The 14,130-nt window shown below is 36.2% G+C and overlaps 1 protein-coding gene across 3 annotated transcripts in view; it reads right to left on the bottom strand.

Annotated features, from left to right (window-relative positions):
• Positions 1 to 14,130, bottom strand: part of LOC139963366 (contactin-1-like) — a 56,612-nt gene that overhangs the window by 41,433 nt on the left and 1,049 nt on the right. For all 3 annotated transcript variants that reach the window (XM_071964047.1, XM_071964046.1, XM_071964049.1), the window contains exons 2-5: positions 13,333 to 13,619; positions 10,653 to 10,946; positions 2,222 to 2,536; positions 867 to 1,154 (exon numbers count right to left, since the gene is read on the bottom strand). In XM_071964047.1, coding sequence (XP_071820148.1) covers positions 867 to 1,154; positions 2,222 to 2,536; positions 10,653 to 10,946; positions 13,333 to 13,429 — 994 coding nt within the window. In that variant the 5' untranslated portion in view covers positions 13,430 to 13,619. The remainder of the gene's footprint in view (positions 1 to 866; positions 1,155 to 2,221; positions 2,537 to 10,652; positions 10,947 to 13,332; positions 13,620 to 14,130) is intronic.

Below are 14,130 nucleotides of genomic sequence, written 5' to 3'. Positions count from 1 at the left end.
TGCATTGTATAGCGGCCATTTATTCCCCACAGCTGCGTGAATATCCATAAACTGTTGGCATGGCAGGATCCACATCCTTCTGTTGGGTTAATACTACCATGCAGAGAAAACAGATTATGTGAAAGGTTGCTAAGTCTCACTCCCGGCATATTGTGAACCAATTACACTACACATGCTTCCCTAATCTTTTCAACAAAACCAAATTTCCAGACTATTCAAGACCAAACAAAACATGTTGCAGTTTTACTATGAAGCCTACACCCTAATGAGGATGTATTGCTAGGCTATCTATAGGCCTAACAGTTGTAACTTAAATTGCAAAATGTATGAAAAAAACCTATAATTGTTAAAAGTGAACAGAAAATTACAAATCACTGGAGATTATAGATTGAATGCTCCAAACAAAAAATGACAGCTTATTTTACATAGTCTTTGAAATAAGGAACTTCCTCACTTTCTCCAGAGTTAACTTCATGCTAGGACTTTTTCCAAGACCCAGAAAGAGCTTTTTCATTTTCACTACTTTTCCCAAACTGTGTGGTATCTTGGTGACTACTATCAATAATTTCTAACATGTTGGGATCATTCTAAGACCAATTATTAGTATCCCTGTATTTAAAGCAGTGTTTCTCAACCTTTCCACTACTTGCAACTGGTAGCAATTGCAAACTTTTTTAAATAAACCTTTTGGGAAAACTTGGATTATGCCATGTACGTAGCTTCACACAACCTGAAGTCCTGCTTTGTCACCCTGGAGGGGGGGGGGGGTTCAACTCAGGTTAAGAAGGAGAAAGGAGAAGTTATACTTATAGTAAGCACCACCCTCTGCATGAGAAGAAGAGATGAAATTGTCATGGGGTACTCACAAGCTGTTAATAGTGTCACTTCATCCGAAACTACAAATCCAAGAGAATTGGTGCCATTGCAAACAAAAGTTCCTTCGTCAGACTCCACGACAAATGCATAAATGAGGGTACCATTTGGGTGTACCATGATCCTTCCATCAGCACTGCTACTTAGATCTTCACCATTTCTGTGCCAGGATATGGTTGGGGAAGGATCCCCAAGGATCTCGCAAACAAAGATCACTCGATCATTAAGAGGCACGATCTGGCTTGCAGGTGCTTGATTAATATAAGGCTGACCAGGATTTGCTATGATAAAGAAAACAGATTAATGTGAGGTAAGCAATATTCATAGGCGTAGGAGCCTACTTTGATTTGGGGGGGCTGTAACGACTTGCCCGAAAAATATAGCCAAAATTTTTTGCGCGCTCCGCGCGCATTCAACACCTTAATGTGCATATCATATGAGCATTCATCGGATATTATATCACATGCCAATAATATACAATCATTTACCATGTTATTACCCTTCCATATTGGTTATAATTATTGGGGAAGCCGTTACAATAATAACGATCATAATAATATCAGTTTAACCATTGAAAAACACATTGCAAATTATTCTTCTTTCAGTAGGTGCCCGAAAAATTCTCACCATATTGCCTGAATTTTCACACAAAAAAATTGAAAAACACATTGTTCTTTCAGTAGGTGCCCGAAAAATTCTCAACATATTGCCCAAATTTCACAAAAAGTTTTGGTTGGGGGCTACAGCCCCCCCCCCCCGCCTCCTACGCCTATGGCAAAATTACTTCAAAGTCTTGTCCAGAGTACTGTATGTCTTTGTGCTTCAATCAGATTATGTCTTTGTGCTTCACTGTTAACAAATAAATGGTGTCCCACTTCCCATGTCCAGTGACCCCCCGGCACTCCCTCTCCCCAACATCCCCATCTGCCCCTTCTCCTCCTTTTCTTTTCAGTTTTTCCCCTCTAAGGTGACAATCTTTCATGTATGTACAGCAGTTCTGTGTTTGGTTAAACTGTTGGGCCCAGGTTACACTATGGATTAAAGAGATGTTACAAGTAATCCCACCTAGTGGATTACTAATTAATTAACCCGTACTAAATTAGCTGCATCGGTATGAATTAATGCTTACTTCATTAGCTGCATTATAAATTCATCCTTTGTGAATTTAGCTGCATTATTAATTAATATTTATATATTGCACTAGTTATACTGCAGCTTGGTTAAAAAGGGAATGTTCCACTTCTTAAAAAAATATTAAAAAAGATTTGACAATGTTTACTTATCAAAGTTGTATCTAATTAATAGCTTACAGGTAGAATTCATTTTCTAATCTATTGGCATAACTTACGAAGAACGGTGAGTGATGCATAATCACTGTATTTAGATAGCCCTGGAAGGTACGGATTCATGGTGATACACCTGTATCTTCCAGCATCTTTGGTTCGAACGTTATTGATCTGCAAGGTACCGGAAGTCTTGATGGAATCACTGCTTCCGAACATGGTTGAGTACTGGTTGGCGTCCTGCAGTATGTTGCCATCTTTCTCCCAGGTAATGACTGCGACGGGTAGACTATCGCCGGAGATGCACTGGAAGTAAGCTGGAGTAGACTGCTGGTCTGTGACAGTTAGGTTTGGGGGATGGTAAAACACACCTTTAATGACTGTTTACAGAAACACATGAGAAAGACAAAAAAGGAAAAAGAAAATATGAATAACAAATCCGAAAGAAGTATATATGAAACAGCAAAAATATGTGAAATAAAATCCACCTGTATCCAACGTGTACAGTAGATGTGTACAGTGTATACAGTAGATGTGTACAGTAGATGTGTACAGTGTATACAGTAGATGTGTACAGTAGATGTGTACAGTGTATACAGTAGATGTGTACAGTAGATGTGTACAGTAGATGTGTACAGTAGATGTACTTGTTGATACATATTTTGTGGCTCTCTACCAATTCCTTCTTAACACAGCTGCATGCAGAGCCTTAGAACATCTTCTTGAGTCACCCTAATGTATTATAACATAACTTTTCTCTAAATGGTCATCAGCATTGTCCCCAAATATGCTAGTATGTCAAATAATGGTAACCCATAGTCAATTTTAACAAGCACTTTAGGTAAGACGTTTGGTAGTCTATATCTTATTATCTGACAATAGCTGGGAATGATTTTGAGGAACAGAGCATCTAAGATAGTACTTTTGAAAACTTCTAGCAAGTTTCAGCATGGCTAAAATGTGGGCATAATACCAATGACCTTTAAAATGTTTGCTCCAAACACAAACTTTCTAATCTCAGACAACTTTATCATACATGTCTGTTTTGTGTGTGCACTGTGCATACATGTAGACTTTACACATAAAGTGTAAACTTTGTTAAAACTCCAATCCAAACCGATATCAGAAAATGAATACCAAACTTTTGTCACTAAATCCGACCTTTAGTTCCGGGGTTTATTAGACACAAGGGTTCACCCTGGGGTACCTTCCCACCAAGTTTGAAGAAAATCAGCACAGCTATAAATTTAGGAGTTATTTAAACAAACTTGCCCTAAAAATATGTACATTTGACCTTTAACCAAGTGACCTTTCTCGGTTCCAATGGTAACCACATATTTTGATAGTACTTGACATTTCTGTTATACCTGTAACAGTTCAATTCAATGTTTCCCTGTGGAGTTTAATATAGCAACCACAAACAAAAATGGCCTACTGTATTTACAAGTTTTTGACAAAACCTATACACACACAATGCAACACTCACACACATTTGGACTCCTTCCTCAGTCATTAACTTCTGGTCACCCTGGGGTACCCCACCATGGGTGACCTCTGAGAATAGCTATTCAGGAAAATTGCCATGGTAACTGTTGCCATGGCAACTCACATAGCTGAGTATGGCCCAACTGGCAAAGGAACTACACTACCCCATCATCCTTATGGGAGTGATGATGCAGCAAAAGGACACAAACCAGTGACCCTGGGGTGATATAAGATCTGCATACTCTTTATCAACTGATCTACTCAGCATTGATTCTATCTTGTAGACGACAACCCCAATTACTGACCATTTCTTTGCTGAGGGGTACCAGGCACAGTACTCAACTGCAACACCATGCAGTGATCAAAATCAAATTTAAATCTAATTGAATCTGGTTGGACCTATAACAAACCAAACATTAAATGTTACGTTCGCCCAACAGGCAGCCAGCTAATCATATTTTTTTTACTGTGACAAAAACTGGATAGATGAGTTGAGGTTTAACATTAACTTGCATTGGAAGTAAATGTAAATGATGCAAACAGTCGCCAAAGGTGAGAACTCTGGAATGATCTGGCAGGAGAAAAGTTCTTGGACTAGCTCTGTATATTGAATGAGAGGTGGTAACTTATTTCCAGCATTGCAAACAAGTCAACCATAGACGATTGAAGGACAAAGATGAAGTCAACAGAGCCTGCAGTTTTCTTATCTAGCTGTCATCTTAAACCCTTCCCATAACACGTAGAATAGAAAAAACAAAACTATCGACAACTTGGACTTGACATGATGACATGAAAACTAGAACATTATTGTCAAAACATCTGGACTACACCATGAAAATGTAGAAATTTAATAGGTTTCATGTTTTCCTGTTCAAGATGAGAATAGGATATTTTTCACTCCTCTGGTTGTGACATTTGTTTTAATGACTTCCTACTTTCATCTACAACGACTTCCTTTTCTGGAAAATGCTACAGGTTATCAAGGAGAGCGTGCAAGTCATGATCGTCCCACTACCTGGAGACCAAGGAAACAGTATACATACTTAGGTTAGTGTACTGTTTTTGTGTTTAATACTATTTGAAGTCTGCTGACAATACACTACATACATTCCTTAGGGTCACTTGACCAACTGCAAGGAGTGAAATGATGAGAGTGCAGGCATACTGACTTCATTATCTACACTATTTTGGGGAGGGGAGGGAGAATAGGGGAGGGGATTGGAAGTCAACATTCTAACATTCCATACAAATATGCTGTATTTGTATAGTATTTGGAAATATCAGTTATTATGCGTTTAATAGACACAAAGATGTGTTCTTGAATCTTGCACACAAAAAAAAATACTTCACGATCCAACAAAAAATTTGCAAATGCTGCAAAACTGATTTTGTGGATGACAATTAAGTCACCAAGACAGCCACAGTTCCTATTCCGTTGTGCTTTACATATAGGGGTATGTTAACATGGCATCCTTACAGGTAAATTAAAATAACTCTGACCAGTATATAGTTTAAATAGTTAAGCATGCATTAACAATCAAATTTTTTCAAAATGAGATAGATTTATATCTTATTAAAAATGACATGAAGTCACCATTTAATATTGATATCATTCATTTTTTACCTAAATATGTAGCAAAAATTAGAGCAGGAAATTGTCTGAAACAAGAGCAGAGGGCGTTCATGGTGATGGAGAGAGACCATTAAAACCATGGGCTTTATGCTTATTGTATATTTTTGGAGTGGCCCATAACTAAGTGCCTTTCAACAGAACTAACATTTGATTATTGTGATTATTGTCTTAAACACTTAACAGAGTTTCCTATGAGATGGTAGGAAGTGTGCACAGCTGGCCCATTAAGATATTGCAGGGTTGTTGATCCAATTTTTCGAGCATTTGATCTAGAAGACTCAAGATCTGATCTGTTTGGCAGTCACTACACTAACAGGCATCGTCTGATGCTATCAAGTGATCAATGAACCAATTGTAAACTGGCAGTGGTTCGGAACTCCTGTTGTTTATTTCTCTAAGATGCTGTCATTTGCAGGATGTACCCAATTTCCATGTTTGAGGGGTGTTTGGATAAAGTGTAAGCAGGTGTGTCATCTTCAGACTAGACTAGATAAAGCTGCTTGGGTAAAGTGAAATATCAGCCGGTGACCAGAATTTAATATTTGTCTGTTAATTATTTCCTGTCGGTGTCTAGAAAGTGTGATTGTTTTAACCAATTGACAGCCTAGTCTCTTAATTGTCACCAGGGATGTTCTTGATCGATCGATCCATTGCAAAACGGGATATAATATCTTTCTATTCTCCTTGAATTCAATTGTGCGCACAAGTCTTAAGTACTGATAAAAACTTGAAGCAGATCTGCTCAATTCCCCACTTGAGGCAAATGTTTCAATTTCCCCAGCCCCTTCCTTGAATCCATTGACTGCCCTCATGTAGTCCTAGCTCTCACTGAAGACTGCCAACATTTTAAAACCAGTACTGGTTCATGTTACAAAGTTGCAATTACTGTTAGGCCTACAGTTTGACTTGAAATTCATCAATAAATTAAAATTCAATAGTTGTATTTGTAGTGTACACATGTATAATGTGTACATGCTGTAGATCAGAAAGACAGAAAGCTAGCAAACACAATGCACCCTGGTTAAGGTGATGAAAGTGAAACCTTTATGTGATTGCTAGTTAGTACTTCAGACCAGCATCTGTAGGCTATTCTACCTGGGAATACTTTTAATGTTCAAATTGTGCGTAGCACTTTCAAAGGCTGTGAGTGTTTTCTACCTTTTGAATGCTATAGTTCCCTGTGTAGAACACTGTGGAACACTGTGATGTCCAGTACATCTGTACATCTACTGTATATGAAACCATTATAGCAACTGAAACCATTTGTATAGAATTATGCAATGCAAGATAGGATAAATTCTTCCCTGTTCTTCTATACGTTAGAGAACATATTCCTTCAAGTAGGCAACTGTAAAAGTGTAAGGTCTACTACATGAATGAACTTGATAAGCACAACTAAATTATAAATGCTCTGTCACACACAAACATTATGGACAAATGTGTTAGTTATATAGTTACTTGATGCTTGAATAACATTAAATCTGGAACCTTACATGCAAATATCACTATATTGTACACAAAAAAGGGGATTGGGGGGGGGGGGGAGAGAGGGTAAAAGAGAAACAAAGCTAGATGTACTGTTGCATATGGTTTAATATAAAGAAGAACTACAATTCTGTACCTGACAACAGAGCACAAATCTTTGAAGTGTTTTTAATGATGATCTTTTTACAACTCTAATGCACAAAACTGAAATCCATTTTTATGAACAAGTTTTTGTACTATAGTAAAGGTACAATAAGTACAATTTCTCATATTATGCAGAAACACAGAATGCTGTTCTGACACTTTCTTTGAGTAAAACTAGAATTAAGCAAGAAGTATTGCCCATCCCACCCTCCCCACCCCCCACCCAACCAACATCCTCATCCCACTGCCTTAATTGGAAGCTTACATTCCACACCCAAGACATAATTTTAATAATTATTGCCTTTCAGCCAAATTCTTCTTCTTTGTGTCCCGGTATCCTTAAATTTGAGTATGATACAATTTTATTTGAACAACTTTCCTCTTTGGTGACCCATTAAAACGTTAAATCCTCTGACGACCAACGTTCAGAGCGAGAGGAAATTGACAGACTTGTGATGAGATTGTTTCTGATTTTGTTATCGTTTTATCTTAACTGTTTTCAAAATGTCTAGACTAGCAAAAAACCCAACTAATGAGCAAATCATTCCGTCCAACAGAGCACTTGCATCGGACCTCAACGTCGTCTTTTTGGAGGACAATCGTTTTGTTATTTAAAACATAATCAGACCGAAAACTAGCCGGGAAATAGTGGTCCTTCCTGCTTCTAGGTGATGTGGTACCAAAATGATGAGTTCTGTATGACAGGAAACCATCAGGAGGACAATGATGTTATTAAAACTGTTCTTGTTACTTCCTATAATAGGAGGTAAAACTAACCAAGCTCAGAGAATCACTTCCGATCATCATCGCGAGGATGCTGCCCTGAGTTGTCAAAACTCTGTTTGTAATAGATTCAAGATTAAAAGCGTACTAGCAAGACCTTGATACGTCCTCTTAAAAAAAGTAAAAACTGAAGAGAATTCCAAACCCACTCACCGTAACAATTGTACTCCGATAAGTTAAAATGTGTACACTGAATGATAACTCCTGGTCAAAGCAAGAAATTACAATTTTCGAAGGAGTAGATCTCTATTGTTTAAAAGTGAAAATGAAGGTTAGGTTTGTTTTCTTTTGCCTTTAAAAGTCATGATTCTATTCAATTCTGAATAATAATGTCAATCCATTGTAAATAGAATAGTCTAAAGTACTTCAATCTTCTTTTACTCTTTGCCTTACATGTTCATACATGTATGTAAACTGTAATAAACTGTTTAAACTAACATTTACATAAAATTTGTGTCCCACAAATTTAGTGCATTCTTTTTTGTTACTTCATGGCTAACCTTATTCCAAATTCGAATTCCTGATAAATTGTCTTTCTACTAAAAGAAACAAAGGGAATATTAATTAGTTACCATTTGGTCTTTCCTAACGTGATCATGCATCAAAATTGTTTATTCCAATAAAGACAATTTTGTGTCCCACCAAATTTTGTTGAAATTTTCCCCAATTTTATCATTCTGGTGCAACATTGATCAACGTAAAGTGACACTAACATATATTATGTTTTCAGGTGGCAATGTTGTCTTTCCTTACAGTACATGTTCTTGTTACACTGTTTGATCCAATATTTACAGAATTTTTAATTATATCACAAATTGACAAGCAGATTACAATACCAGATTCATGTACCATGGTCTTTCCTCATATGAAAAACCAATTACTGTACCAGACAGTACTAGCAAATTAAACACAAATTGCAGCATTTTTGTACTACACCCAACTATCCACAACTACACTATAGGAAATATCCATAGGATATCAAATCAATTAAACTGTCTATTAACTAGGATAATTATGTAGTTACAAACAAATACTTGATGTTCAGTCATGAGTCATGACCCTCACTTGTCAAGTGTAGACAAAGCAGCCGATCCCGTAAAATAACAATTAGCTCGTTAACTTATCCGATCCATGTCCAAATCATGAAGAATCCAATCAACAAGTAAGCATCACCGTGGATACCAAGGTATCCATAATTAACTTAAAAGCCATGACTTTTACTGCACTATTTACTCATTGGTCATGTAATGCCCTTGGGAGACCTAATCCTCACTGCTGGCTGATACCACATGTGGCAAGGATATATTAGTTCAAGTTTTGCATGAATTAGCCAAAATATCCCGCCAAAAAATCCATATTCTTAATAAACTGCTAATATTTTTGTTTTATTATTATTATGTATTACTGTTTGCCATTAAGTTATAATTCATTAAGACTATGTCACTATGCATATTAATGACTTAAAACTGGCTGGATTCAGCGAATAATTTAGTGTTCAAAGTTTTTGTAGTATTTTTGAAGTCTCTGAATTTTGTCTCAGATTATACTAATTATACAAGTTGGTTCCTGTGAATTAATCTGCTAAATTATACATCATTGCGTTTATTTAGAGCAGGGATGGGCAACCTAAGGCCCGCGGGCAACATGCAGCCCGCCTGTGATATTTTTGAGGCCGGTGAAATGTCCCAAGAAAAAGAAAAAAATCAATCTATTTTACATCATAACAAAATACGAGCTAGCTGCTTAGAATTTATGGGCACTAATGATGCTGTCAGGTAGGCTTATTATCCACAATAATTATCAACTGTACTGTATTGACATTTGTGAATAGAGATTACAGTAAGTACACACACCTATTGCTTGAAAGTCCTTGGAATCAAAGGTTTGAAATCAACAGCAGGTCGTTGGTTAGGCCCAGTCAATTTTTCACTCCTTATATCTGGCCCATTTATTGAAAAAAGTTGCCCACCCCTGGTGCAGAGATTTGACGGTTTTGACCAATTGACATAGCATTTTGGGATACAAGACTGGATAGGCCTGCCTAAATCTTTTCCCTCGGATTTCCTATCTCTTTGACAAATACTCTTGCACATGCAAACAAAAATGATCTTTCTCAACAGACAGCTCCATCCTACGGTATATCAGACTGCAAAATCATCTTGCTAAGTTGGTCTTTGTAACAGCGTTTTAATTAACACTGTCGGCTACATATTAACAGTAGGAAATGATGCTGCCATATGTCACAGATGGTAAGAGGATCACCAATATACATGGAATTATGAACATGTCTGTTAGTACTAATCTAAATGAACAGAATTGTACCTGTTGTGTCATGCATGGTTTAATTCTTGTCAACAACACCATTCTCTAGAGTGAAATTCCAGAAAATAACAAAGTAAAAACCATTACTTGAGTAAAGCTGAACTTAGGGTTTCAAATGGAAGTTAGTAAATTCTCTGGATAAGTTGTCTTCTCGTTTTCCATTTTTATTTATTTGGTGGGGAGGGGAGAGGGAAGGGAGGAGGGATGTGGGGAGAAGAGCTTGATCTTGGGAAGTGTAATATGTCAATAGCAGGATGTATGGGGCAATAACATGCAAGTTATATATGTGACAAATTGATGGAGATGTTTTGAGTATTCCTTTGGGAGTGGGTTGGGAGGGAAATAGTGGAAGGGGAGGAGGTTAAGGGAGAGATGAAGGAGAGAGGGGCAAAAATGATGTATCCATAGTCCATAGATATGGTTCAATTAATAAAATTGATCCTTTTGGAATTTTAATTTTTTTTCCTAATTTTTTTTTTTTATGGGGAAAAAGAGGTGGGGGGGGGGGGGGAGAAAGTATAAGAGGTAAGGGGGCTGGAAGAAATGAGAGTGACAGTACCTCTATACCTCAGATTTCTTGTTGGTTCTTGTGACATTCTCTTTGTCTCCTTACACAGTATCATGAATTGACATTATATACTTACATGCAAATCTTAGCATAGCTGCAACACTGGTCTTCTGCTCGACCACTCCATCGAATGTGATGACACTAGCTTGGCAGGCGTATCTTCCTTCATCTCCACCTTGCGCCGCGGTGATGAAGAGAGTCCCATTCGGAAAGAGATTCAGTCGGGGCTCGCTGCTCAGTTGCAGCTGTGCATTGTTTCGTAGCCATTGTATGATCACTCGACCTCTGTTTTCATTGTCTTCCACGACGCAATGGAAGGAAATTGGCTGGCCTTGAACAACTACGCTATTCCTCGGTTCTTCTCTGAAAACTGCATTTAAGAAAAGAAAAAATGGTAAAGAAAATGTAGGACTGTCAAGGAGAGCAAGATTTCTTTATAAATCAGGCATATATAAATAAGTCTTGTCTAATAATTTTGGGATTTCTTACAACATAATGTCTGCCAACTTGAATTTTTTTTATATAAAACTACTGTATGTCAGCAATTCTATAAATACTGTAGAATCAAGAGTTTCATCTAGGGTCTACATATACTGTAGTGCCCCAAAATTTGAGGATGTTTTTCATACATGGGGAATTTTCGTCTTTTCTTTCCAAGGCACGTTTGATTGACAGTATTACCTCACTTGCTTACCAGGAAAAAGGTTTTAGAAAGGTATCAATTGGGCCTGAAATCTCCAAAAATTAGACACCGCTTGAAAGAGTAAATAGGCCAAGCATTCAACATACTTTTGAAACTACTTAAGGTAACATTTCCCATCAGCTAATACACACAGCTGCATAATCAATTTCAACAGACATTCAATAGATTAAACACTGTCTCTTTATAGGTTTAATACCATACATATACCATCACCTTTAACCTTCTAGATTTACTGTAGCTAAGCCATATAACAAGAAGTTGAATACATTACATGGGGTACATTTTGTTCCTGAATGTGCAGGTGTGCATATTAGATCTATTGTTATTTCCTTTCTCATGTTTGTACAAGTTTCTAGACACTAAATTTCGAGGTCTGACTCCAGGTTCAGACATGGCTGCCACTACTGTACTTTAGTATTGTCACTGTTCAGCAGATATGCTAAAATTTATTTAACCAATGAAAATTAATTTTTACTTTCTCAACAAAGTGATGTTTTGCTAAATTCATAATGCTAATGACGCAAGCTTTAATTGACTTCAGTGTTTTTGTATCAACTACTGTAATTAAAAGCTGTTTATATGGTTCCTATTTATTTCTAAACATGTTTCCAGATTAAGGCACTTTCTCAATTTGTGTTACTTGAATTAAATGCAATTTCAATGATTTTTCAAAAATTAAATCATGGATAATTTTAGGACCCATCAGAATTTAAACTGTCACCTTAGATAAATCTTATACAGAAATCTTCACACCTACGGAAAAATAATTAGCAAACTTGACATTTTAATACCAATATCATCCAGGCTTGGCTGATCGACGAGGAGTTCATGATGTCAATGTCACACAGTTTGTACTTTTCAATCAGCCAATCAAGCAAACTAAAATCACTTTAAGTAGGCAATCGATTTTCTTGTTTACACGTTCACCTTTTACCTTCAGCATAAACTAATCTTTACAAGATGTGATATCAATGTCAAATTTAGAAAAAAAATTAGCTTGGATAAAGCCTGAGAGCTAATCATTTGACTTGTTTTAACATCATTGGAAAATTTGATGGTACAGTAACTCAATAAAGTGTATAATTAATTCCTAATAGGAACAACATGTGTTTAGGTGAGGTCTGCGCATCTGTGTGTCCCTTTGCTGCTTATAGGAGGAGTACAGAGTTTCAAAAAAGTTGTAAAAGTTTAAAGGTGGATTATGACACAAGATTTGGTACAAGAATTTGATTTTTAATTATAATCATTCATTAAGTTTCAAGTTCTAGATATTTTATTTTTAACAATTCAAGTTTAAAAAATTATAACACACATACAGTATCATATAGTTGGTCATATTTCAAGCAGTGACAAATTATGTAAAAATATGCTTCATTATCTCACACGTTGCTCTATTACATCAGTCAACTCTGACACTTTGTCCACAAGGAAAATTGTTGGTAATAACATGATTGTTCAAAAAAGGGACAGCAATGTTTCAAATAAAGTATGTGGACTTCTAACTATTAACTGTATTTAAAACACACTGGATAGTATTGTGACACTAAAAATACAGAATGTCAGCAAACTCTTACAAATTTGATGAAGACAGATGTCCCACATCCATTATACATCCAAAGCCCACTAAGTTAAGCATAATCTGGTTTAACCAGGTGTGTTTTTACAAAACTTTTTTATTGGCATGTTATCTATAAAATGAAAGTAAAAATGGCACAATTAAGCCGTCACATGTCAGGTGAATTGTCTATTATAACCTTCCCTCCTTTTTATCCTCCCTGGACAATAACAACAAAAAACTTTGGCAATGCCTCTTATCTACATGCTAAGTTACAGTTAACAGAGAATGGTTGTTTTATAACAAACTACATGGCTAGTAAAAAAGAAAACAAAGAACTTTTGCATATAAAAGATTAATAATTAAGGAAGTTTATTACGTTCTTTTCATCCATCCATCCATCCAGGAAGGATATTTTATTTTCAAAGGCAGACTACTGTAATAAACAAAACTGTTGAAAGTAAAGTAAATTAATATTTAACATAGTTGTGTACTTACTGATGTCAGCAACGATGAACGGTAACATCACACAGAAGATGAAAATAGAAGTCGATGGAATAGCCATTTTCCTACAGGTATGTTGCGTAACAGTCATGTACTGTAAAGGAACAGCTCTTCATTTGACTGATCAGGCCAAAGAGTTACACTTCCGTCTGTACCTACACTCCAAAATTAACTGTTAACAGTTATTCAAGTGCTGATCATGAAACTCATTTGAGGAAGCACCCTTGGATAAATTACTTCAGTGTGCAGGTAATTTGACAACCACAGGTTTCAAAAGGAAGCTGCAAAGATATGATCATAGCAACAATGTAATATAGTGTTGTTGATCTATTGTACTTCTGTGAACAATATCAATAGACACAAAGATGTATTGTACACACATTGTCAAGGTTCCAAGATATTGCAGTACACTATCAAGTATCAACAAAGGCAAATTATATGATATGACGTTACTTTAAGGTCCACTGTAATATTTATACATGTGAAATTGCAGGAGTGTCTTTGCCAAAACAGAATAAGATAATTCTTAGAATGTGAAGAAGAGTAATTAGAGATGGTAATGCTAATAAAAATCTGATGAGAACTAACCATTAGTTAGTAGTTTTGAAATATATTTTTTGCAGGTCCCTTCTTTTCAGCAATTGATGAATTTCTGGCTCTTTAAACATATACTATACCATCAATAAAACTTTTGACCTTATTAAGATTATTTATCAGGGCTTATCCGACATAATTTTGCTTAAAGTTTGTGACATATATGTCATGATCACTATAATTGTACATCATACCAAT

Source organism: Apostichopus japonicus, chromosome 22, assembly GCF_037975245.1.
Source record: "Apostichopus japonicus isolate 1M-3 chromosome 22, ASM3797524v1, whole genome shotgun sequence".
NCBI classification, from domain to species: Eukaryota; Metazoa; Echinodermata; class Holothuroidea; order Aspidochirotida; family Stichopodidae; genus Apostichopus; species Apostichopus japonicus.
Note: the sequence above shows the minus strand (reverse complement) of the source record. Positions and strands in the feature narration are given on the sequence as shown.